Genomic DNA, 26,393 nt, shown 5'->3' with positions numbered 1-26,393 from the left:
TGAAAAATGGTAAAGGATTAAATATAAAACATAAAAAGATGCAAAACATTCAAAAGTGTTTAGAACTTTAATACCCTCTATTATTACATCCTTACTAAGGTAGAAACTAGCCTTACTCAAACACCATACATACAAATTCTGCCTCTTAAAGCAGCCTGTTACTTTTCATTTTTATTTTTATTAAGATTTTTATTTATTTGTTAAAAGAGGGAAAGGGAAGGAGAAAGAGAGGAAGAGACACATCACCGTGTGGTTGCCTCTCACATGCCCCCAACTGAAGAACTGGCCACAACCCAGGCACGTGCTCTGGGAATCGAACCAGTGATTTTTTTGTTCACAGGCTGGCAATCAATCCATTGAGCCACACCAGCCAGGGCTTCAATTCATATTTTTTAAAAATTAAATATTTAGGGTAAGTATGACACTGATGTCAAATTCAGACAAAAATACTTTGTTCATAATAAATGATGTTCATTCTTTTCCCACTATGAACAAAATGTTAAAATATAGCTTAAACAATAAAAGCACAAGGAATATCTTTTCCCATGTAAAATTACAGTGACCCTTCCTTTAAGAGTTCCACAGATAAATTTAATGTTCATACTGCTTTTCAATATACTAAATTGTAAGTCTGCATTAAAAAATATATATTTCAATGATGCTATTAAGAGCCACATAATCGGGCATTCTCATAATCTTATTCAAGATTCCCACCCTGGCTGGTGTAACTCAGTGGATGGAGCACAGGCCTGTGAAGCAAAGGGTTGCTGGTTCGATTCCCAGTCAGGGCACATGCCTGGATTGCAGGCCAGGTCCCCAGTAGGGAACATATGAGAGGCAACCACACATTGATATTTCTCTCCACTCTTTCTCCTTCCCTTCCCCTCTCTCTAAAAATAAATAAATAAAATATTTTTTAAAAGATTCCCATAGCCCACCTCACCTTTCTGGAACCCTTTATCCTAAGAGCAAAAATCTCTCCTTTCTTTTCCATTCTGAGTCTCTCTATAATTTAGGCTTCATCTTCTAAAATGTATTAATTATAACAGAGACTGACAGAATTCAATTAAACCCTTTAAACAACTCAAGTGTTTTGAAGGGACAGTTTTTAAATACAATGAACATATTTAAACATAGCCTAAGGTGGTTAAGTCATCTTCAGTATTTATTTATTAAAACAAAGCAATTAATGACACATAAAATGACCAATTTAGAGAATTAAAAATGAGGAGATGACATACATCAAGGACTTTATTCATGTGCGCCACAGAAACATCAATAAAAATGCATTCTTTTTCTAGAGAAAACTTTAGTAACCTTTATCAGAAAGAATATATATTACTAAACATCTTTCATATATAACCTTTTAAATCATTAATATGGAAATTTATCTAGCTTTTTTATTTCAGAAAAAATCTGTTGTATCCCAATAACTTCCAAAATTAAAATTACTGAATTTTCACTTGAGTCAATCAGTACTGAAGATGTGAATATTCGCCTCCACATTTTTTCTTTATACTACAGATGATCATCTACTGCAATCAGAAACATCAAACATGGCATGCTAAAACAGTCTTTGACATCCAACTAATTCTAACCAAAGAAACCTGGAGATTACTATAGATGATCCTTGAAAGAATGTTTTAGTACTTTAAGTGCATTTATCCTGTGAAAGATAAGGTCACACAGTGGATATTGACACAGAGAAACATACTTATCCTTTCATAAATCTTTAGGAAATAAATAGAATTTAAGCATAGTTGAAATGAGAACATTTTAGGTAGCCTTCAGTTCTAAAATCTCCACATAGGTTGGCATCAGGTAGCATTAATGAGAGAAATGATCAGAAAAAAGAGAAAGCAAGATTAACTATTTAAAACCACTGTTCTAAAAGCCAAAATAGATGTATTAGAGGGCAGAAGAAAAAGCATTAGGCTCTTCTGTTTCTGATTATGTGGCATTCTGTTTAACATTAAGGCAGTTCTATGACTTAAAAATTTTTTAAATAATCTTAATTCTTTTTTTAATGTTTTATTTATTTATTTTTAGATAGACAGGAAGGGGAAGAGAAAGGGAGGGAGAGAAACATCAATGTGTGGTTGCCTCTCTCGCGCCCCTAACCAGGGACCCGGCCCGCAACCCAGGCATGTGCCCTGACTGGGAATCAAACCAGAAAGAAACCCTTTGGTTCACAGGCCGGTGCTCAATCCATTGAGCCACACCAGCCAGGGCTATGACTTATAATTTTCAAAATTTCAGTATCTTTCCACAGCTGCAGTGAATACAAAGTCTACAGTGCCCAATATTGTTGAATAAATGACTGAATGAATAACCTTTGGGGTTATTTCTCTCCTTTCTTGCAGGTTTACCCTCCTTCATTCAGAGAAATAACAGTAAGTCAGACAAGTCCCAATTGATCTATGTTCTCTCATTTCCATGACTTTGCACATGGTAGGTAGTCTCTTTGTTAGAATGATTTTTAGCTTCCCCCTCCTCTTGACTAATCCCTATTTAGTCTTCTAAAGTCAATTTAAGTACCACCTTCCAGAATCTAACAGCCTACACTGGCACACCCCCCCTCACTGTCCCCATAAAATCCTCTGCATCACTGTGTATGCTTATCAGTAGGTATATAGAGGCAGGTATATAGAGGCAGCAATAACAAGCTTGGAGTCAGACACATATGAGTTCAAGTAATAATTCTACTTACTATATGACCTTAGATAAGTTAACTAATGTTGCTAAACATTAAGTTCTTGATTTTAGAACAGAAAATAACAGTATGTTATTTATTTAGTATATCACCTTATACATAATAGATTTAATAATAACTTTTATTATACTCACATTGTACTGCACTTTCTGGTTAAGTTCTGTGACTTTTCCTCTAAACCACACACTTCTTGAGGATAAGGACAATTATTTTATTTCTATTTAAGAGCATTTAGCACAGTGCTCAGCTTATGGTAGGGACTTAATGATATTTTGATGACTAAATATTACTCCCATTATAGTTCAATTAATTTGCCACTTGAAATGCTTTCTGTAATGAGGCAAAAAAACGAATAAGTAAAGAAAATAAACTCCATTAACATCAGTTTCAAAAAAAGGATACTGTCTTTATTCAGATTGATTTTAGGATTTACTGTTAATTATACATGTTATAAAATACCAAATGATTTAATACCTTCTTTGAACATAACTGATTAGAAATAAACTGATTTGAACATAACTGATTACAGTTTTGTAAATAAATAAAGCCTTTAAAATTTTTAAAATTTATTTAACTATTGTTCAAGTACAGCTTTCTGTCTTATACTTCCATCCCAGTAAAAAAAATTTTTTTTAACTTAATTAAAATCTTTTAAAAAAGATTTTATTTATTTGTCTTTAGAGAGGAAGGGAAGTAGACAAGGAGAGAAACATCAATGCATGGCTGCCTCTCGTGAGTCTCCCCACCGGGAACTGGCCTGCAACCCAGGCATGTGGCCTGACTGGGAATCAAACCGCGAACGTGTGGTTCACAGGTCTGCGCTCAATCCACTGAGCCACACCAGCCAGGCCTAATTAAAATCTTTTATACAACCTTGGAAAATAAGAAGTTGTTTCATGGTTTGGTAATTCTGACTTATGTAAGAACACAAAAATATACTAATTACTCATGTAATATTTAGTAGACTTGTACCATGTAATATTTAATTAGGTGGTTTGGGTAAGAGTATTCGTAAGGCCTCATTCTGAGAGAATGCTTTCATTTTGTATTTGATTGTCAATATATTTTACTCTTCAAATTATCTTTACAGATCTATATTAGAAGCTGATATAACACTTGTCCTATTTCCTCCTCCTTTCCTTGATAACCAAGGATAGTTTTAGTTTAGTATTATATGTTTACCATAAACTGGATATTTTAACATATAAAATGGAATTCTGACTCTGAAGTACAAGCTTTACTTTGAGGCATTTTGGTCACCAGTTTGAATCCTGGTCAGGGTACATGCCTGGGTTGTGGGCCACGTCCCCAGCTGGTGGTATGTGAGAGGGAACCAATCGATGTATCTCTCACACACAGCTGTTTCTCTCCCTCTTTTTCTCCCTTCCTAAAAATAAATAAAATCTTTTAAATGCATTATGCAAAAGAATTAAGGATTTTACAATGATAATGATTCCAAACTGTGTTTTAGCATATGAACCCAGAGGTAGGATCATAATCCATTCCACTTCCAAAATACAAGCAATCACTGCTTTATGTTAACTTACATAATCCACTGCCTACTAATAACCAGTATGTATTTTACTGGACTCTAAAAAAAATCACATACTGCCCTGGCTGGTGTGTCTCAGTGGTTGAGTGCCAGCCTGCAAATCAAAGGGTCGCCAGTTTGATTCCCAGTAGGGCACATGCCTGGGTCGTGGGTCCCCAGTAGGGGGTGTGTCAGAGGCAACCACACATTGATGTTTCTCTCCCTCCCTTCCCCTCTCTAAAAAATAAATAATAATATATTTTTTAAATCACATACTCAATACATGACATTAATAGACTGTAAATTAACTGAGCAACATTTCTCTTTTTACTTAATTTTTAAAAACTAGAAAGGATTTCTTTCCAAAAGAGACACTATGTTGAGTAGATGGCTTCTACATTAGGTATTAAAACCGTATAGAAAATAGGTGCCTTTGGCTACCTGAATAATACTGAAGTCAAAAAATCAAAATCTATTGCAGGATTCATTAAGTACAAAATGAAAAAAAATTATCTCCAGGCACTTAAGTGAGTAAATAGTGATATGTTTGTTTACCATGTGTGAACTACTTTTTAGTGTATTATTTAAAGAATTTCTAGATTTCAAATCATGTTTTTTATAAGCAGCACTAATTGCTGACCTTTTCTTTCATTACAGGTGAGAGTGAAACAAATATTTGATGCAAAAACCTTAAACTGCCCTTTATTTATAGGTAATACAAAATAAAGATCCAACCATCCTCTCTCCTTAGGGAGGTTAGTTACAGTTAGCCAGGAGATTGTATATTCCATGGAGAAGAAATGACATCTAAAAAGGTAGAGAGGCAAGAAATAACATGGTATCTTTACAGAACGGCAGTGAATTCAATTATATCAGAAAATCCAGTGAGGCTAGATTAAGGAAGAGACTAGTGGCAGGCAAATTTGTGGTGAGGGTGTGAAAGTGCTCAAAGCAAACAGTGGCAGAGCCAGAACTAAGCAACAGCAGTGGTCAAAAATCAAACCATTACATTGCACGGTCACTGAAATTGTTCCCTATAGAAATAGGTGTGTAATGTAGCATGAAAATAAAAAAATGTATTTCATAGCTACAACCTCTCAAGTAAGTCTGTCTGGGTTCACATCCTAGTGACACCACTGATGGTGGAAACTTGAGAAAGTTCTTTAAATTTTCTGTGCCTTGGCTTTGCATATGCAAAACTGGCTAATAACAGAACCTAATGTCTACATTTACCTAATGGAATGCTACTCGGCCATAAAATAGAAGAAAATTTTACTCTCTGCAACGGCATGTAGGACTTGGAGAACATTATGCTGAGTGAAATAAGCCAGTCAGAGAAGGACAAGTACTATATGATTTCACTCATACAAGGAATATAATGAACAAATTGAACTAACAAGCAAACTAGAGATAGACTCATACATAGAGAGCAGGCTGATAGCTTGGTGGGGTGGGGAAGGAATTGGGGAGGTGGAGTGATAGAGCAAGAAAGGGAAAAAAAGAGAGAAAAAAACCTAATGTCAAATACTTTCTGTGAAGGGTTGAAGGATTAGATAATGTAATAAATATAAAACAGTGCCAGAATAAGTGCTTAATAAATGTAGTAGCAACGGTGTACTGCCAGTTCTACAACTACTATTTCAGGTGCTGACAATGCTGACCCTCTGCAGATTTATATAGTTAACTAAGTCTTACAGAAAATTATTTATATTTACCAATACAAGATTAGAGGATATCCTGACGAAGGGTATTTAAATGCAAGTTTTTCATGTTTTAAGACTCAAAATTATTTCTAGATACACCATTAACTTTCCACATGACCTTGAAAAGTTGAAAACGTTTTGTCCCTCTGACTGTGTATAAGTATATTATGAATAATAAGACAAGTCTATTTCAAGTAATAGAAATTACATTTTATAGGCTGCCTTAAACCAAAACTATATGAACTAATAAATATTCGGTGTTTCCAGAAATCAAATCCCAAAACTTAGGGGTCATTCCTACTGCAAAATCAGTGAATAAACTGATTTAATGACTGTCACCTCTCGTATTTTGTAACTTGGTAGGTTCACAAGTTACATAATATGTTCACAACACAATTCTTGCCCTCTTGAGTTTTACCCTAAGAAAGACTTTTATATATCACATACCTCAAACACAATTTTAGAAATACTATATAATACCTTAACAGCATTACATTTTATTTTTGTTGCTGGTTTTTTTCAATGCAAAGGTGATTAGCTGTAGCACAATATACTTCTCAAAAAACAGACTTAAAAACCAATTTTAGTTTTAGTTTTTGTATTTAGATTCACAAAGTAGAAAAATGTGGATAAGAAATTATTGTATATTGATCAAAGATCAGAAGTTGTTCCTTGTGGTAGAAGTAGGTCAAATACTTCAAATCCATAAAAGACAAGAACTATAAGAATCTTATAAATCATTATGGAATCACATCACCAGAAAAAATTATCTTTAATATTACTACCCAGTAGATTCATTTTTTGGTTCTTTTTCTTTGATTACTTAACCCAAGATAGGAAATAGTGGACTGGTCTTCCTCAGAACTACACACCAGAAGGTAAAGTCTTACGGGAAAAATACACAAATAGTCTTAAAGGAATTAAAACTATTCTCAATTTTTTTAACTAGCTCATTACTCTCTACATAATATCATTATTCTTCAAACTTGTCCACAATATTGTTCACAATATTCTCAAAGAATTTATATAAGAACACTCTTAAGCCCATAAGAATGTTCATTTACAAAGTTGTAGAGTATTAATCGCTAATGAGAACTGCAAACATATTTCTGTAGCTACGTAGTTAATGAACACAACAATAACATAAAATAGGCAGTCAAGCTCCTCCACCATTCAGAGGAGAGCAGAAAAAATAAAAGCAAAAAGAAAAGGAGGAGGAATGAGAATAGTTCTACAAAAATCTGAAAAGGAAACAATCTAGTAGACTGGACAGAGAAAAAGTTGAAGATTTGTTCATTTATTCAATAAATAGTTAATGGGTTCCTACAATGTGCCAGAACTCATACTGAGTGCTGAATACTAAAAGGTGAATAAAAATTCCTTATCTATTGCCCTCAGTATAGGGAAGAAACATTTATTTATTTTCTTTTTTTTAAACCATTTCCTCTTTATTTTTTAAAAGATTTTGTTTATTTATTTTTAGAGAGAGGAGAAGGGAGGGGGAAAGAGGGAAGGAAAGATCAATGTGTGGTTGCTTCTCTTGTGGCCCCCACTGGGGGCCTGGCTTGCAACCTAGGCACGTGCCCTGAATGAGAATCAAACTAGCAACCCTTTGGTTCACAGCCCATGCTCAATCCACTGAGCTACACCAGCCAGGGTAGGAAAAGACATTTAAAAACTAACACATAATTGCCTTGGCTGGTGTGGGTCAGTGGATTGAGCGCAGGCCTGTAAACTAAAGGGTCACCAGTCCGATTCTCAATCAGGGCACATGCCTGGGTTGCAGGCAGATCCCCTGCTGAGAGGCAACCACACACTGATGTTTTTCTCCCTCTCTTTTTCTCTCCCTTCCCCTCTCTCTAAAAATAAAATAAGTTTTAAAATCTTTTTAAAAATTAACACATGAATATATAGATGTATGAATTATGATAAGTGGGTATAAAGAAAACCCATACTAGATGGTAAATATAAAAAAGTGGAAAAAAATTCCTTACCTGTTGCCCTCAGTCCAGAGAAGAGATATTCAAAAGTTAACACATGAATATATACAGATGTATAAATTATGATAAGTGGATATAAAGAAAAAGTAATAGATGTTATGAAATCCAAAAAAACAACACTTAACTATGAGAAAAGAGATGTTTGACAGTTGAGTTGAACAGTGGGAGAAAAGGGGAAAAGTTGCTTGGGAAAATGAGACAGGACAGAGCATGCCAGGTTCTGGGAACTAAATTAAGACCACTGTGACTGAAGCACTGTAATTGAGCAAGAGCAGAGGCTGATCAAGGTAAGACCAAATGATTGCTATATGAAAACGTGATTGAAGGGGGGGAAATAAACCAGAAATAGTAGTCAAGTGTATTGCTACAGCCAGCAAAGAGCTGATGGGAGCTTGGACCAGGTCAATAAGAGTAAAGACAAAAAGTAATGGGAGAGTATTTTTCTTTCATGTAGAAGTGAAATTAAAAGACCTCTAAATAAAATAATTAAAATACTCTTCCATCTTGCTTCTCTACTGTGATATGAAGAATTGCTAAAATGGTCCCAGTCCCCCAAAGATGCCACACTCTAATCACCAAAATCTATAAAATGAGCTGACTCAGGGCAGAGCGGGGATAACGGGCGATATGGCAAGTTGATCTTAAGATAGAAAGACTATTGTGGTGGATATTATCTTGTCACATGAACCCTTAAAAGCAGAGAGCTTTCTCTGGTTAGCAGAAAGAGAAGCCAGAGAGATCTGAGGCATAAGAAGGACTTGGGACGTGCCATTGCTGGTTTAAAGATGGAAAGGGTGATTTGAGAATGAATGTGGATGGCTTCTAAGAGTGAAAAGAGACCCCTGCCTGATAGCCAGAAAAAAATAAGGACCTCAAACATACAACAAGGATCTAGATTCTATTAACCTACGTGGGCTGGGAAGTGGAGTCTTCCCCTGATCCTCCAGATAAGAGTTCAGCTTGGTATATACCATCTCTGACTTGAGACTTTAAGCAGAAAACACAGCTGAACATTCCTAGACTTCTGACCTACAGAACTGTAATAAATGAGTGTTGTTTTAATCCATTAAATTTAGGGTAACTTGTTACACAGCAACAGAAAACTACCATCCCATTGCCCTGACAGGTGTGGTTCAGTTGGTTGAATACTGTCCCACAAAGCAAAAGGTTGCTGGTTCGATTTCTGGTCAGGGCACATGCCTGGGTTGCAGGGTTCATTCAGTCCCTGGTTGGGGCCCACACAAGAGACAATCAATGGAGCCCTGGCTGGTAAGCTCAGTGGATTGAGCTCGGGCCTGTAAACCACATGATCACGGTTCGATTCCCAGTCAGGGCACATACCCGGGTTGCAGGCCAGTTCCCAGCAGGGGACACACGAGAGGCAATCACACATTTATATTTCTCTCCTGTCCTTCCCTTCCCCTCTAAAGATAGATTTAAAAAAAACATTAAAAAAATTTAAAAAGAGATAACCAATCGATGTTTTACTCCCTTTCTCCCTTCCTTCCCCTCTCTTCTAAAAACAAATAAAATCTGTTTTTAAAAAACTACCACCCCATAAACTACGTGAGGAGAAATTAATATTCAATAATCTAAATCAGGTTATTCTCTAATCAGAGAAAGAAATCTGGGGGAAATAAATTCAGCTTGCTATTCTTCCAAAGGCTAAATAAAGATGTACTTGGTGACTGAAGTGAGAATCCATTTAAATCTGACTTTGAAATTAAATGTCAGATATGTGTTAGAAAATTAAAGTTTTTATTAAGTCTAAACCTGCGCCATTCAACATGGTAGCCACTGACCCCATGTGGTTACTAAATATTTGAAATGTGATATTCCAAATTGATATAAGTATAAAATACACACAGGATTTTGAAAACTTGGTATAAAAAATGTAAAATACTGAACAATACACTTGGATATATAATATTTGGATACACTGAGTGAAAAAATAGGTTACTAAAACTAAATTCACCTGTCTCTTCAATTTTTAAAATTTGGTTAATAGACAATTTTAAATTATATATGTGGCTCAATTGTATTACTACTAGACAGCACTGGTCTAGACTTTCAGACAAGTGTCCTCTTCCAAAATACCCTAAGTCAAGATCAGAATCAGCTATAAGCATTCTCTTTCCAACATAGTTCAGTAACATTAATAGCACATTGCTGTGCAAAAACACAAGACTAGTGGTATGGCAGTTCTAGGATCAGTGAAAACCTGGAGAGAACAGATCTTTCATACAGTGCTGTTGGGCAAAATAACAGGCAATATGTAATAAAGTACAAGTATATATAACTTCAATCTGATAATTCCACTTCCAGGTACATACCCAAGAAGTCTACAAATATATACACAAACATGTCCAAACTATGCAATTATTTGCAGGGCAGAGGCTGACAGCTATCAACAAAAGTTTGATGTTCTATTTTCCATAGTGTTGACTAAGTGCCAGGAGAGCAACTACATTTCCTAGTTCAATTTGCTAGGAAATGTGGGTGTAGGTGGTGCCATGTGACTTGGGTTGAGCCTGATCTCTCTCCACTACTACACAGCCCCCACTGCAGTGGTCCCTCTTGAATGAAGTCTTTCTTACAATTTTTTTTACCACTTCTAAGGAAAGCCCCTAAAAACCTCCCACATCATTCTCCATTCTTATGTTTGCTGGCTGGATGTTGATACCTAAAGCAACCTGAGAAACCACAGGTTGAAGATGAGAGGCCCTCAGTTAGCCTGGGTCCCTTAATCACACTGTAAAAACAGCCCCTTCTCCATTAAGGGAACTTTGTGAGCAAGACATAAACTAAAATTATGCTAAGTTTTTGAGATTTCAGGACTTACCCACTAGAGCAATTAGTATTAATATAGTGTATAATATGCAGAAGTTAGAAACAACCCAAAATATCTATCAACAGATTATAGTACAATTATATAATGAAATGCTATGTAGTAGCTAAAAATGAAAAAAGATTATGTATACATCAAAAATGAATAAATCTTTTTTAAAAGGATGTTTAAGATTTTATTTATTTACTTTTAAAGAGGGGGAAGAAAAGGGAGAAGGAGAGGAAGAGAAACACCAATGTCTAAGAGATACACCAATTGGTTGCCTCTCACACACCCCTGGCTGGGGACCTGGCCCTCAACCCAGGCAGTGCCCTAACTAGGAATTGAACCAGCGACCTTTCAGTACGCAGGCCAGCAGCACTCGATCCACTGGGCCAGCCACACCAGCCAGGGCTGAATAAATCTTTTATAAAAAGTTAGTCTCACCCTGGCTGGTGTAGCTCAGTGGATTGAGCATGGGACTGCAAACCAGAGGATCACGGTTCAGTTCCCAGTCAGGGCACATGCCTGGGTTGCAGGCAGTTCCTAGCAGGAGACCCACAAGAGGCAACCATACATTGATATTTCTCTCCCTCTCTCCTTCCCTTCACCTCTAAAGATAAATAAATAAAATCTTTTTTTAAAAGAGTTTTAAAAAAAAGTTAGTCTCGAGATAGCTAGTTACGGTGAAGCTGAGGGGGAACTCAGCTCACCATATACTTGACCATACAAATTCACATGTAGTAAAAATATAAGAATATAGACCAGAAGGACAGTCTTAGAATTTTCAGATTACCTCTGGGAAGAAAGAAAAAGGAATGGGTTCAGAGAAGAAAGTAACACTAAAGTCTTCAATTCCACATGAAATTTTTATTTCCTAAAAATTATCTAGAACAATTATGATAATTTGTTGAAACTGCATGGTGAGTATACGGTTTTGCTTTATTATTTACATTATTTTCTTTGTAAGTATTTTTATTGATTATGCTGTTATATTTTACTGTTTTCCCTTTATCCCCCCTCTGCCCTGCCCCCTCAACCCTTCAGCATCCCCTCCTTAGTTCATGTCCATGAGTTGTACATATAAGTTCTTTGAGTCCTCTGTTTCCTATACTATTTTTTACCTCTCCCTGTCTGTTTGATGCCTACGAATTATGCTTCTTCTTCCCTGTCCCTTTCCCCCCCATTCCTCCGTTCCCCCTCCCCACTGAAATCCCTACATGTGATGTTCATTTCTCTGATTCTGTTCCTGTTCTAGTTGTTTGCTTAGTTTTTTTCCCATTGTTTTCTTTTCTTTTAGATTCATTTGTTGATCATTGTATGTTGTCATTTTCTCATTCATATTTTTTATCTTATTTTTCTTAGATAAGTCCCTTTAACATTTCATATAACAATGGCTTGGTGATGATGAGCTCCTTTAACCTGACCTTATCTGGGAAGCACTTTATCTGCCCTTCCATTCTAAATGAAAGCTTTGCTGGATAGAGTGATCTTGGATGTAGGTCCTTGCCTTTCATGACTTGGAATACTTCTTTCCAGCCTCTTCTTGCCTGCAAGGTTTCTTTGGAGAAATCAGCTGATGACCTCATGGGAACTCCTTTGTAGGTTAACTGTCTCCTTTTCTCTTGCTGCTTTTAAGATACTCTCATTATCTTTAATCTTGGGTAGTTTAATGATGATGTGCCTTGGTGTATTCCTCTTGAGGTCCAATTTCTTTGGGACTCTCTGAGCTTCCTGGACTTCCTGGAAGTCTATTTATTTCCTTTGCCATATTGGGGAAGTTTTCCTTCATTATTTGTTCAAGTAAGTTTTCAATTTCTTGCTCTTGTTCTTCTCCTTCTGGCACCCCTATAATTCAGATATTGGAACGTTTCGGGATGTCCCAGAGGTTTGTAAGTCTCTCTTCACTTTTTTTGAGTTCTTGTTTCTTCATTCTGCTTAGATATTTATTTTCTTTTTCCTTTAATTCTAAATCACTGCTTTGAGTCCTGGTTTCTTTCTTCTCACTATTGCTTCTCTGAATGTTTTGCTTTATTTCATTTTTCATATCTTTCCTTGGTTTTTTTCATTTTTTGACCAAGCTCAATCAGATCTGTGAGCATTTTGATCACCAGGGCTTTCAATTCTCCATCAGATAGGTTGACTATCTCCTCATCACTTAGCTCTCTTTCTGAAGAGAAAGAGATGTTTTGCTCTGTTGTTTCATTTGGGCCATATTTCTTTGTCTTCGAGCAGCTGATAGGTTGTAATAGGGTGGGGCCTTAGGTATTCACCTGGGCAGGGCAACCCTCTTTGCTATGCTGCTGTGCTGCCTGTGGGGGAGGCACCAGAGAGAGAACAATGCAGCTTGCCTGCTCATCTCTAACGCACTTTACAATTGACTCTTATGTGAGCCTGGGAGTTTCTCCAACCATGGCAATCCCACCGTAGTCCACAGTCAGCTCTGAGTCTCAGTTTCACCTTCAGCCAGCCTGGCCCACATGGTCTGCTGCCTCCCCTCGGTTTTTCTGAGCCACTGGGCCAGCACAGCCTGCCACCTTACAATCTGGTTGTTCTGGTTGACTTTTTTTTTAAATTCCTTGGTTGTTGGAGTTCCATGCAGTTTGATTTTCTGGTACTTCTGGTTGTTTATTGATTGTAGATTGGTTGTTATCCTCCTTTTGATTGTACGAGGAAGCAAAGGGTTTCTACCTATGCCTCCATCTCAGCCAGAACTCCCCATTATTTTCTAATGTTTAAATTATTCCATAATACCAATAATCTTATTTATTTTTTTATTTATTGATTTGAGAGACACTGATTTGTCGTTCTTATTTATGCACTCATTGATTGATTCTTGTATGTGCCCTGACAGGATCAAACCCAAACCCTTAGTATATGGGGATGTTTTCATACCTGCTTAAAGGGTAAACTAGTAAAATCTTGTTAGAGGACATTTTAAAACTATATATCAAAAGTCTTGGAGTTGAGCCTGATCTCTCTCCACTACTGCAAAGCCCCCACTGCAGTAGTCCCTCTTAAATAAAGTCTTTCTTACAATCTTTTTTTAAAAAGTCTTAAATAGGTCAATATCTTTTAACATAGTCCCAACATAAGAAATATACTCTAAGAAAAATCAAAGGTATGCTCAAAGAATGGTCATCATAATATTCTTAGGATAACAAAAAATAGGTGACACCTAAAATGTCCAACAGAATTGTGATTAAATTACTGAATATTCATTTAAAAATTGCATGGAGGCTCCCTGCCCCTCCTGTTTGACACATAGCCATATCTTCCTGCCCAGTGCCAGCCTCAACCCTGAGACATGACAATGAAGGTCGGAGTGAACAGATTTGGCCATACTGGGCACATGGTCACCAGGGCTGCTTTGTACTCAGGCAAAGTGGATGTTGTCACCGTCAATGATCCTTTCACTGACCTCAACTACATGAGATCTACATGTTCTACTATGATTCTACTGGCAAGCTCAAAGGCACAATCGAGGCTGAGAACAGGAATGGTGTCATCAATGGAAAGTCCATCTCCATCTTCCAGGAGCGAGATCCTGCTAACATCAAATGGGGTGATGGAGGTGCTGATTATGTTGTGGAGTCCACTGGTGTCTTCACCACCATGGAGAAGGCTGGGGCTCACTTGAAGGGTGGAGCCAAAAGGGTCATCACCTCTGCCCCTTCTGCTGATGCCCCATGTTTGTCATGGGTGTGAACCACGACAAGTATGACAAATCCATGAAGACTGTCAGCAATGCCTCTTGTACCACCAACTGCTTGGCCTCCCTGGCCAAGGTCATCCATGACAACTTTGGCATCGATGGAAGGACTCCACAGTCCATGTCATCACTGCCACCCATAATACTGTGGGTGGCCCCTCTGTCAAGCTGTGGTGTGATAGCCAAGAGGCTGCCCAGAGCATCATCCCTGTTTCACTGGCACTTCCAAGGCTATGGGCAAGTTCATCCCTGAGCTGAATGGGAAGCTCACTGTCATGGCCTTCTGTGTCCCCACCCCCAGTGCGTCAGTTGTGGATCTGACCTGCCACATGGAGAACACTGCCAAATACAATGACATCAAGAAGGTAGTGAAACAGGCATCAGAGGGGCCCCTCAAGGGCATCCTGGGCTATACTAAGGACCAAGTTGTCTCCAGTGACTTTAACAGTGACACCCACTCCTCCACCTTCAATGTCAGGGCTGGCATTGCCCCCAATGACCACTTTGTCAAGCTCATTTCTTAGTATGACAATGAATTTGGCTGTGGCAACAGGGTGGTGAACCTTACGGTCCACATGGCCTCCAAGGAGTAAGAGTCCCCTGGATCATCAGCTTCAGTGGAAGGAAGAGAGACCCTCAGCTGCTGGGGAGTCCTTGCCCCAAATCAATCCCTCAACACACTGAGAATCTCCTGATCTCCAGTTTCCATCCTAGACCCCCTGAAGAGAGGAGGGGCTTAGGGAGCCCTCCTTTGTCATGCACCATCAATAAAGCTCACTGTACCCAGACAAAATAAGAAAAATTGCATGGAATATAATGGGAGGTCAAATGTGATGTGTGGGAGTAGATGAAAACAAGATTTGCCATAAATTGATCAAACTGGGTGATAAGTACACCATTTTATTTTTTTCATATACTTTAAATTTTCTAATATAGCACTGGCTGGCGTGGTTCAGTGGATTGAGCACCAGCCTGCAAACCAACGGGTCGCCAGTTCAATTCCCAATCGGGGCACACACCTGGGTTACGGGCCAGGTCCCCAGTTGGGGGTGCACAGGAGGTGACCACACACTGATATTTCTCTTCCTCTTTCTCCCTCCCTTGTCTTCTCTCTAAAAATAAATAAATAAAATATTTTAAAAATAAAAAAACAAACTAATATAAAGTTTTAAAATGTGAGAATATAAAAATTTACTACATTTTTAAAAGTTTAAGATAGTAAGAACAGTATCTTTTTTAGTTCATTTAATCTTTTAGTTCATTCATTGGAACAGCAAATTTTCTTAAAATTATTTTATTGTTGTTCAATTACAGTTGTCCACATTTACCCTACCCCAGCCATCCCTACCTCCCTCCCCTGCTTCCATTCGTCCCCTTGGTTTTGTCCACGTGTCCTTTATAATTGTTTCTGAAAACCTTTCCCCCTTTCCGCTCATTATCCCCTCCCACCACTCCTCTGGTTACTGTCAGATTGTTCTTAATTTCAATGTCTGGGATTATATTTTGCTTGCTTGTTTGTTTTGTTGATTAGGTTCCACTTAAAGGTGAAATCATATGGTATTTGTCTTTCATCATCTGGCTTATTTCACTTAGCATAATGCTCTCCAGTTCCATCCATGCTGTCACAAAGGGTAGGAGATCCTTCTTTCTCTCTGCTGCATCATATTCCACTGTGTAAATGTACCATAGTTGTTTGAACCACTCATTTACTGATGGGCACTTAGGTTACTTCCAGCACTTAGCTATTGTAAATTGTGCTCCTACGAACACTGGGGTGCATAAGTTCTTTTGGTTTGGTGTTTCAGGGTTCTTAGGATATAATCCCAGCAGTAGAGTTGCCCGGTCAAAAGGCTATTCCATTGTTTTCTGAGGAAATTCCATACTGTTTTCCACAGTGGCTGCACCAGTCTGCATTCCCACCAACAGTGCACTAGGGTTCCCTTTTTGCAACATCCTCTCTAACACTTGCTGTTTGTTGATTTGTTTATGATGGCCCGTCTCACCAGTGTGAAGTGGTACCTCACTGTGGTTTTAATTTGCATCTCTTTGATGGCTAGTGATGCTCAGCATCTTTTCCTATGTCTCTGGGCCCTCTGTATGTCCTCCTTGGAAGTGTCTGTTCAAGTCTCTTGCCCATTTTTTAATTGGGTTGTTTGTCTTCCTGGAGGAGAGTAGTGTGAGCTCTTTATATACTTCGGAGCTCAAACCCTCATCCAAGGTATCATTGGCAAATATGTTTTCCCATTTAGTTGATTTTCTTTTCATTTTAATGCTGTTTTCTTTATCCATGCAGAAGCTTTTTAATTTTATGAGGTCCCATGTTTATTCTTTCCTTTATGTCTCTTGCTCTAGGGGACATATTGGTGAAAATACTGCTGCATGGAATGTCTGAGAATTTCCTGCCAATGTTCTCCTCTAGGACTTTTATGGTGTCATGACTTATATTTAAGTCTTTTATCCACCTTGAATTTATTTTTGTGTATGGTGTAAACTGGTGATCGAGTTTCATTTCTTTGTATGTAGTTGTCCAGATCTCCCGACACCATTTGTTGAAGAGGCTATTTTTACTCCATTTTATGGTTCTGCCCCCTTTGTGGAATATTAATTGACCATAGAGACCTGGGTTTATTTCTGGTCTCTCTACTCTGTTCCATTGGTCTATGTGTCTGGAACAGCAAATATTTATTGTGTTGTATATGTGCTTACCATGATTGGACTAGGCATATGATGGCAAACATATAGCTAATAATCTAACGCAACTGCCTCCAAACACTTGCTCCAAGCACCCTTTCAATAAAGAGTACATAAATATACACCCATGCATACACACACTACTCTCACTAGTAATATATTTCAGTAAATCTACTTAGTAATCCACTTTTGCTGATTTCTAATCAGATATTATATCATCTTTTTTTTAAAAGAAGCTAATGTAACTAAGGATGGGAGAAGTAAGTAGAAGCTGTTAGTTTTGTTGTCCTCTATGCTTACTTGCATTATAAATATGTTCAAGCCAAGATTTCTTTGCAGGAATTTTTAAAGTCAATTGTCCATTTTATGAGGTTTAATTTTGTTAAAACCAGGCAATATAATCAATAAACCCATTCAATCAATGCAGGTAAACTGCAATACTTCTTAATGTTCTGAAAATTGGAGTGAAAAAACAGTTATCACTGTTAACTCCTCTACACTGTGAAACTTGCATTTTGTTAGGACACCTCATTTATTGTGCTTAACATGAAATCAGTTGTCAGAGAAAACTGCCAATCTCAATCATATATAAAATATTAATAGTACTTAATTTCATATTTGTATGCACATAAATAGACTTTAGTATTTTCTTCCTTCACCCCAATGGATTATTTTGGGTACACCTCACATTGAAGTCATTGGTCTAGTAAAAGATACATAAATATTTGTTGGCAAAAAAATAAGAGAAATAAGCACTGGGTATTCTGGAGGGGCACATGGAAGAGAAACCCAACTCATGATCAGTATGGGGATGGTGAACAACAAAAGTGATGTTAAATAGGGACCTAAATAATGGATAAGAGATTGGACTGGATGGGTTAAGGGTGGCAAAGCATGGTATTTAGAGTATGTTATGAGCAAAGGCATAGAGGTAAGAGTAAACACAGCACATTCAAATTAATATACTAGTAGTCTAAAATAACTGAAGTATATATCTAGAGGTGTAGAGGTGAGATGGTGTGGATGGACAGTGATCCAGAGATGAGGATGATGATAAAGCCTTCTTTGAATTTTACCTGGAGGTCAGTGGGGAGATAGGTGAAGAAGGTGTAGAGGATTTGGTCTTGCCCCAAAAAAGGTCTGGCCTTTGTCCCTGGCTCCAGGCAGGTAACCTCTAACCCTCAGGAAGTAGTAGGAGCATCTTTATTATTCATGGTGGGGCCCCTTAGGTCATGTGGTAAGTATCCCACTTGAGAGGAAGTGGGCAAACTGAATTTTTTGGGGGGGTTTTAATATACATATTTTATTGTATATTAAAACTGTAACAACAGTTACAGTTTAATGGTTTAACAACCATTACAGTTGTTCTATTCCCCCCCTTCATTCCCCTCCACCCACACACTCCCTCCCCCACCATTCTCCCCACCTTAGTTTATAATCACGTGTCTCAAGTTCTTTAGATTCTATATTTCCCATACTATCCTTGCCCTCCCCCCTATTTTCTACCTACTGTCTGTGCAATTTTCTGTGCCTTCTCCCCCCTTCTCCTCCTCCCACTCCCCTGTTGCTAACCCTCCATGTGTTCTTCATTTCTATGGTTCCACTCCTGATCTAGCTGTCCTCTTGGTTTGCTTTTGTTTTAGGTGTGGTTGTTAATAACTGTGAGTTTGCTGTCCTTTCACTGTTCATATTTTTTATCTTCTTTTTCTTATATAAGTCCCTTTAGCATTTCATATAATAAGGGCTTGGTGATGATGAACTCCTTGAACTTGACCTTATCTGAGAAGCACTTTATCTGTCCTTCCATTCTAAATGAAAGTTTTGCTGGATAAAGCAATCTTGGCTGTAGGTCTTTGGATTTCATGACTTGGAATACTTCTTTCCAGCCCCTTCTTGCCTGTAAGGTCTCTTTTGAGAAATCAGCTGACAGTCTGATGGGTACTCCTTTGTAGGTGACTGTCCCCTTATCTCTTGCTGCTTCTAGGATTCTCTCCTTCATTTTGGTCTTGGCTAATGTAATTATGATGTGCCTTGGTGTGTTCCTTCTTGGGTCCAACTTCTTTGGCACTCTCTGAGCTTCCTGGATTTCCTGGAAGTCTATTTCCTTTGCCAGACTGGGGAAGTTCTCCTTTATTATTTGTTCAAGTAAGTTTTCCATTTGCTCTTTCTCTTCCCCTTCTGGTACCCCTATAATTCGAATGTTGGAACGTTTAAAGATGTCCTGGAGGTTCCTAAGCCTCTCCTCATTGTTTTGAATTCTCATTTCTTCATTCCTTTCTGGTTGGATGTTTCGTCTTCCTTCTGGTCCACTCCATTGATTTGAGTCCCAGTTTCCTTTCCATCACTATTGGTTTCCTGTGCATTTCCCTTCATTTCAATTAGTTTAGCCTTCATATGTTCCTCTAATTTGTAACTATAATCAACCAATTCTGTAAGCATCCTGATAAACAGTGTCTTGAACTGTGCGTCTGAGAGGCTGGCAATCTCTTGGTTGCTTAGAGTTATGGGCTCTGGGGCTTTGAGTTCTTCTTGAGCCATCTTTTGGACTGTTGGTGCCTGTTAAGTAGGAGGATCGGAGCCCTAGGTTTTCACGGAAGCAGGGCAACTCAGTTGCTGGTTTGTGACGTTGTATGTGGGGGCGGGGTCAAAGAGGAGCAATGGTGGTTTCAATCTGCTGCCTCCCACCGCTGCCGCCACAGGTGCCGCAGCTGCCACTGTCACTGGGGCCCGTGTGTTTTGTCCCACTGCACGCGAGTGTGCCACTGCCATCAGCCCTCCACCACTGGGTTCGCCCCCTGGGGCCTGCGCAGTCCATCTCACTGTGCGCGAAGGTGCGACCGCAGTCGGTGTGCCCCACACCCTGACTGGGTCAGGGCTGCCTGCGCGCCTAGGTCGGGGGATCTGTCCTGCCCGACCCTGCTCCGCTGCTGGCTCTGCCCCTCTTACCATCCTGGTTGAAGGGTTCATTGTTGTCGGACTTCCGTATAATTCAATTTTTCTGTTCTTTGGCTGTGTCTTTGTTCGCCAAACCTTTGTTGTATTCAAACTTGGTTGTGGGAGAAGGCACAGTGTTTCCACCTGTGCTTCCATCTTTGCAGAAGTCCAGCAAACTGAAAATTAAGTTCAACTATGTGGGTACTCACTCGAGTCACAATGAAAACTCTGGATACTCAAGCTCATGTGAGCTGCTTTGGTTGGCAATGCTACACCATTGATCTTGTTAGGGTAAAACATCCCTTCAGTACAATGGAAGGTTCACATTTAAAACCTCACAGATTGCATCCCATGCATCTCTTCCTTAGGCTGATTATAATTTGTGTATTTTTCCCTATAATGATTCTTTTTTAAAAATATTTTATTTATTTATCTTTAGAGAGGAAGGAAAGGAGAGAAATATCAATGTATGGTTGCCTCTCGTGTGTCTCCTGCTGGGAACTGGCCAGCAACCCAGGCATGTGCCCTGACTGGGAATTGAACTGCGATTGTGTGGTTCGCAGGCCCGAGCTCAAACCACTGAGCTACACCAGCCAGGTTGCCTATGATGATTCTTATCTATTAGTATAACTGCTTTCAGTGAGCTCTGAGTCTTTCTAGTGAATTACCAAAAGTGGAGGTGGTTTTAAGAAACCCTCAAACTCTTGGATGGCGTCGGAAGCGAGGGTGGTCATGTACAGAGTCTTACCTCTAACTTTGTAGTAAGACCCTAACCCCTTGGAGTTGAAGTCATTATTGTTTTGGGAAGACTTGGTGGTCTGAAAGACTGTGCCTTTAACTTTGCAATTTGGCTAACTTCAGGTAAACAGTAAAAATGTTTAAGCTGTGGGTAACAATTAGACAAGGTACATAATCTAGATTCTAGAAGGATCACATTGGCTACACTGGGGAGAATATGTCATAGAAGAGTAAGACTAACAAGAGATGAAAATGACAGTGGGATTGGAGAGGGGCATATTTATGAGATTCACAATGCAAAATTAACTGAATGTGAAGAGTGACCGGAGGAGAAATCAGGGATGGACCCACCAGAAAGAGAACCAGGTTTTAGTTTTGTTTGTTTGGGAGGAGATGGAGGGAGTTGGAGGACTGAATTCAATTTTGGACAGTTTAACCCTGGCTGGTGTGGCTCAGGGTGTTGAACAATGGCCTCTGAACTGAAAGGTCACAGGTTTGATCCCTGGTCAGGACATATGCCTGGGTGGCTGGCTAGATCCCCAGCTGGGGACACATGAGAGGCAACTGATGGATATGAACAGATCAATGTATCTCTCACACATCAGTGTTCCTCTCCCTCTTTCTTCCTCCCTTCTCCTCTAAAAATAAATAAATAAAACCTTTAAAAATTTTATTTTGTATAGTTTAATTTGAGAACCATTCTAGACATCTAGGTAGAGTTGTTCCATTAGCTGTCAAAACAGGGATTCTTTAGAATCAGGAGCCACTAGCATAACTATAGTTACCAAACTCAAGGGCCAGATTGATATTGACTACAGACAAGTCAACCAGACTTGAATGGTCAAGGACCAAACACCAATATTAAAGTAATAGGCAGTGTATCAAAAACTCAGAGAATAAGTGGCAGCCTGAGAGGTAGGAGAAAAACCTGAAAAATACAGTTCACATTGAATGGTTGGTATTTACTTTCTTCTTTTTCACTAATGTCATTTTCCCCACTTCTTATAATGATCATTACATGAAAAAGGTGTAGTTTTAAATGAGTATATTGCATCCATATATTTTTCAATTTATATATCTAAAAGTGAGACAGTTTATCAGTTTTCTGACCTATCTCAAAGTCATTAATGATTCACATAGCTCAAATATCTGAATTTATTAGTGTCTCTAATCAATGATTTTCTTCCCAATCCTTTTTTAAAGCACCCACCCTCATTACTACTGTAAACCATCTGGAACTATTTAACTTTGCCAGGCTGTTAAGATCTCTCTCTCCCCCTTGAGAAATCCAAGCCAGACAAATGCATAACTGAGGAAACACTGCTCTAAAAATGTAATGACACGGAGCACCAGTAACAACTTGAGAGTATTTGTTTCTTTAGGATTAAAATAAATAAAATTTATCCTCAGTATAGTTCAGAAATATAAAATACACAGTACTGACCCATGTAATAATCTATTCAAGTAGCCTCAACATTCACATCTGGTATAAGATGAGTTATAAATTTTTTAGTTGCAAATTATTTTAGTTGCAAATATCTCACCACCTCCTTTTCAAGGAGATCCACTCCCTGATCTTGAAATCCTAATATTACATCATTAGAATATATTTAATTATTTTTTCTTTCAAAATGTTAAATGTCGTTATCTAGCAGAAAAAGATCTAAGTACATATTTACCATTCTGAAGACTAAACCAAAATCTTTATCCCAAATACTTATCTAAAAAACTCTTTAAACTTAATTATAACTATGTCAGTTTAAACCTTGATCCTTTACTTATCTAAGTAACTGCTTATCTCAATTTAGTCCTGAACTTTGAGTTTACCAAAATGAAGAATAATAAATGTATCTGCTGTTCTTATTCTAAACTTCTTTTGAGAAGCAAAATGTTGACAAAAATTTACTATATTCTTTTGAAAGTAAATTTGCAATCAGTGTATTCATAAAACACTATTGAAAAGATAAGCACCTTTATTTTTTCTTCAGAGAACCTCAGTCCATTCAGTGGTTACATATTGTGCATTTCTAAAATATTGACAGAAAAAACACACTAGATTTATGAAACTGGCATTACACATAGTGTTAATTTCTTCTTACATTAATCCCAATTATCAACTTGGAATATATAGTTCAGGTAACTTCACTTAAGAACTTTAGCACCATTTGACAAGCAGGACAGTTTTTAAATAATATTAAGAATTCCCAAAAATAGAGTGGGTAAGGTAGTTGAGAAAAATTTTTGAAAGACAGTCTTCACCTTCCCCAAATAAGCAATTCCAACATATTCCTATTCAGAGTTATTTTTAAACATTTCTTAGGAAATTTGAGAACCAAACATTTAAATATGTCAGGGAGAGTTTTGAGGTTCACAAATTATATTGAGAAATGTTAGAATAATTTCTGAATCTTGATCCATAGTTTTCTCATATGTAAAATAAAGTGCTTGAATAGAAATTATCCTTACAATGTCTTCCAGTACTGATCGTTGTAACCAAGTGATATGATTTCCTTTTATAAATAAAAACTAAAAGTGTTAAAAGTATATTTTTTAAACTCTGAGGGGTTTTGTTTTGTTTTGGGTTTATCTGTTAAGAATCCTTGAAGTTAACATAAACAAGCCAGCCATTTTAAATATAAGAACAGGTTAATAGGCTTTGCAGAAAACACAGTATAAATGATGAAATCTCTGATTTAAAGTGAAATAATATTTTCCAACTTTACTTTCACTAATTTTACTCCAAATCCAAACATCATTCTCAATTACATAGACATTTCATCATTTGAATACTTTTCCCAGTCTATACATGTATCAAAATTAATCTTGCTGTCCTTTGACATGGAAAAACATCTACTTGCCATCCCCTTTACATACAGTTCATTCTTTTAAAAACCTTGAATGACAAATGTTTATGGTTGTTCTGAACTAACGACTCTCTTTTTAATGGACCTTCTCTAATGTTTAAATACGCCTTTTCATTCTCTAAAAGCATTTGTAAAGGTAAGGACTGTCAAAATAGAATTAGTCTGATGCTCAGATAAATTCCTCCACTCTAGTAAACAGTTATATTTGGTTTTGTAGTCAAAAGTTTTAAGTGTCTTTAAATAGTGTTAAAAATAACATTTCATAAGCCCTTTTCAATTAGTTTTCAAACACTAGGAAGACTTTAAAATGTCAATACTGTTTGTTTCTGGGTAGTGGTATTTATTACACGCCATTTTTTTCCACTGCCCAAAAAGCAGTATTACTACTTTGGTAATCGATTATTTCAAAATTACATTTTAAATAGTTTATAAAGTGTGGAGCATCAACACATTTCACTTCTTCAGTGGGTATGTTAAATGCTTTTTCCCTATTGATAAACTTCTGCTTTAACAGGGAAAGTATTTGATCAGGTGTCTGTCAGGTTGGATGAAGAGAAAACATTTACTTTCCTGGCCATTCTCTTCACTTAGGCTTTTAAGGAAATCCAGGAAGTGAGTATGAATTTAATTGCAGTGACTCCTGCAGCAATAAACTTTTGGGGGCCAGCATAACACCTTTCATTACAACTATCAGCAAAACAGCAAAAGACTGCCTTTTGCTGACAGTTTCCAGAAACTTGTTAGTATTCTCTTCTGTCATTATTTCAGAACAATTCCATTTAAAAAGAGATGCAATTGTAAACCGTTTCTATTTCAAGCCCATAAAAACCAGAACTGGGATGAAAGGCAAAGCCCTGACCTTTCTATTTTCGACTTTCATCTGTGTAGCTAAGCCATCTGCTTTCTCTCCCCTACCCCATCTACTTAATGGACTGAAAATACTGCACCTAATGGCAATTTTATTAAACCTGCCTCACTTTTCTACTTTAACGAATTAGGGCTTGATTTTCGAGGGGTTTGTGCCTGAGGGCTCGCTTGTAAAATTTTGCTCACCCCTACCTCCCACTTCCTTTCCACCTCCCTCAATTATGAGTTATCAAATATCTTTAAGCTAGGATATTAGGCTCCGGTGTATTAAGTCACCTAAAGAGCTCTTCACTTTGAGCACTGAGCGCCCGATGGAAAAATCGACTCCAGTCTCCTCCTGTGGCTATGGGGCCAGTATCATCACTGTGGTTGCGGTTACACAGGATTCACCTCTGAGCTCAGCCTAGAACCGGATCGCGCGTCTCCGCTGCCAAACAAGAAGCACTCAGACCGGGGCGGGGGGGAGTGGGGGAGACCCCAGCAGGAGAAAAGCTCCGGGAGGAAGGGAGCTGGGAACAAGAAAGAGCTCTCAAAACTGGAAGGACCTTCTAAGAAGGATAAAAGGTTTGTGAAGTGGAGAAAGAAGTAGGCGGCCGAGGTGAAAGGGAAGAAGGGGCACGGCCGGCGGGAGGGAGCAGGGGCCGGGCGGGGAGGAACGCGGGCCCGGGGAGCGGCCCCTGGCCGGGCAGGAGGCGCAGGGGCCGAGGCGGGCGTGGGCAGCTCGCCGCCGACCGCCCGCCGGAGTCTGAGCCAGCGGGGGCGCTTTCAGCGGCGCCAGGCGCCGGTGTGGGGGGTGAAGAGCGAGAAAAGAGCAATTTGAGGGGCCGACACGGCAGGGACAGCGGGCCCACCCCCAGCCGAGCTCCGCTACTTAACTATTTGTAGAGCTGCTGCAGGCACAGGTCCAGGCTCTCGCCCTCCACCTCCTCCCGGGTGATGCGTTCCGACAGCGGCCGCGGGAGCGGGGGCAGCGGCGGCAGCTGGGGCTGCGGCGGCGGCGGCACGGCCGACTGCCCCGGGGCTGCCTCAGCCTCGTCCTCCTCGCCCTCCGCCACTGCCGCCGCCGCCTCCTCCTCCTCCTCCTCCTCCTCCTCCACCTCCACAGCCCCCTCCTCGGGCTCGGGGTCTCGGTCCTGCTCTTGCTCCTCCTCCTCCGTCGCGGCTACCGTGGCCGCCTCCTCCTCCCCAGGCTCTTCCACCGAAGAACCCTCGGCTGCCTCAGCCGCTATCAGTTCGGGCTCAGGCTCCGACTCGGGTTCAGGTTCGGGTTCGGGTTCGGGCTCCGGCTCTGGCTCGCCGCCGCCGCAGGGTCCGCGAAACTCGCCCAGGAATAGCTCCAGGAAGCGCCGGTAAGTTTTCTCTTCAGGGATGCAGCCTGCCATCGCTGCTCAAGCCCCGGGGCCGACCGGGAAGTGGCAAGGGGGAAGCCCAGGAAGGGGAGGGGGCTACTCTGGAGCCTCAGGCTCCCACGAGGGCGGTAAACCACCGCACCTCCACGAGAGATCAGCACTAGGTTGCCTGGAGAGGGCTCCCGCAGACGTGCGCGCCGCCGAGTGCGGACGTGCGCGACCCGGGGGCGGGGGCGGAGTGCGCCTCCTCGGATCTGGAGGGAAAGTTAGTGGCGGGAGCGCGCTCAGGGTCCAGCGGAGGCCCACCCTCTAGCCCTACAGAGAGCTCAGCGGATGCTGCCTAGAGACTGTCGCCATGGTAACAGGCTCCAATTAAGAATTTCAGGGTCCTTCCCGTGGAATTCCCGGAGTCGAAAGGACACTTGAGTCGCCCGCTCTCCACCTCTGAATGTTTTTATTGTATG

The 26,393-nt window shown here is 39.4% G+C and overlaps 1 protein-coding gene and 1 pseudogene across 1 annotated transcript in view; one reads left to right on the top strand and one right to left on the bottom strand.

The window, feature by feature from the left end:
* Positions 1-26,118, bottom strand: part of PPM1E (protein phosphatase, Mg2+/Mn2+ dependent 1E) — a 127,942-nt gene extending 101,824 nt beyond the window's left edge. The window contains exon 1 of the mRNA XM_037070156.1: positions 25,457-26,118. Within this exon, the coding sequence (XP_036926051.1) occupies positions 25,457-25,962 (506 nt within the window). The 5' untranslated portion in view covers positions 25,963-26,118. The remainder of the gene's footprint in view (positions 1-25,456) is intronic.
* Positions 14,088-15,079, top strand: LOC119003655 (glyceraldehyde-3-phosphate dehydrogenase-like; annotated as a pseudogene).
* Positions 26,119-26,393: the final 275 nt, after the last annotated feature.

This window comes from Sturnira hondurensis, unplaced genomic scaffold, assembly GCF_014824575.4.
Source record: "Sturnira hondurensis isolate 20B ecotype Veracruz unplaced genomic scaffold, ASM1482457v3 Scaffold0018728, whole genome shotgun sequence".
NCBI classification, from domain to species: Eukaryota; Metazoa; Chordata; class Mammalia; order Chiroptera; family Phyllostomidae; genus Sturnira; species Sturnira hondurensis.
This window is presented reverse-complemented; position numbering and strand designations above follow the sequence as displayed.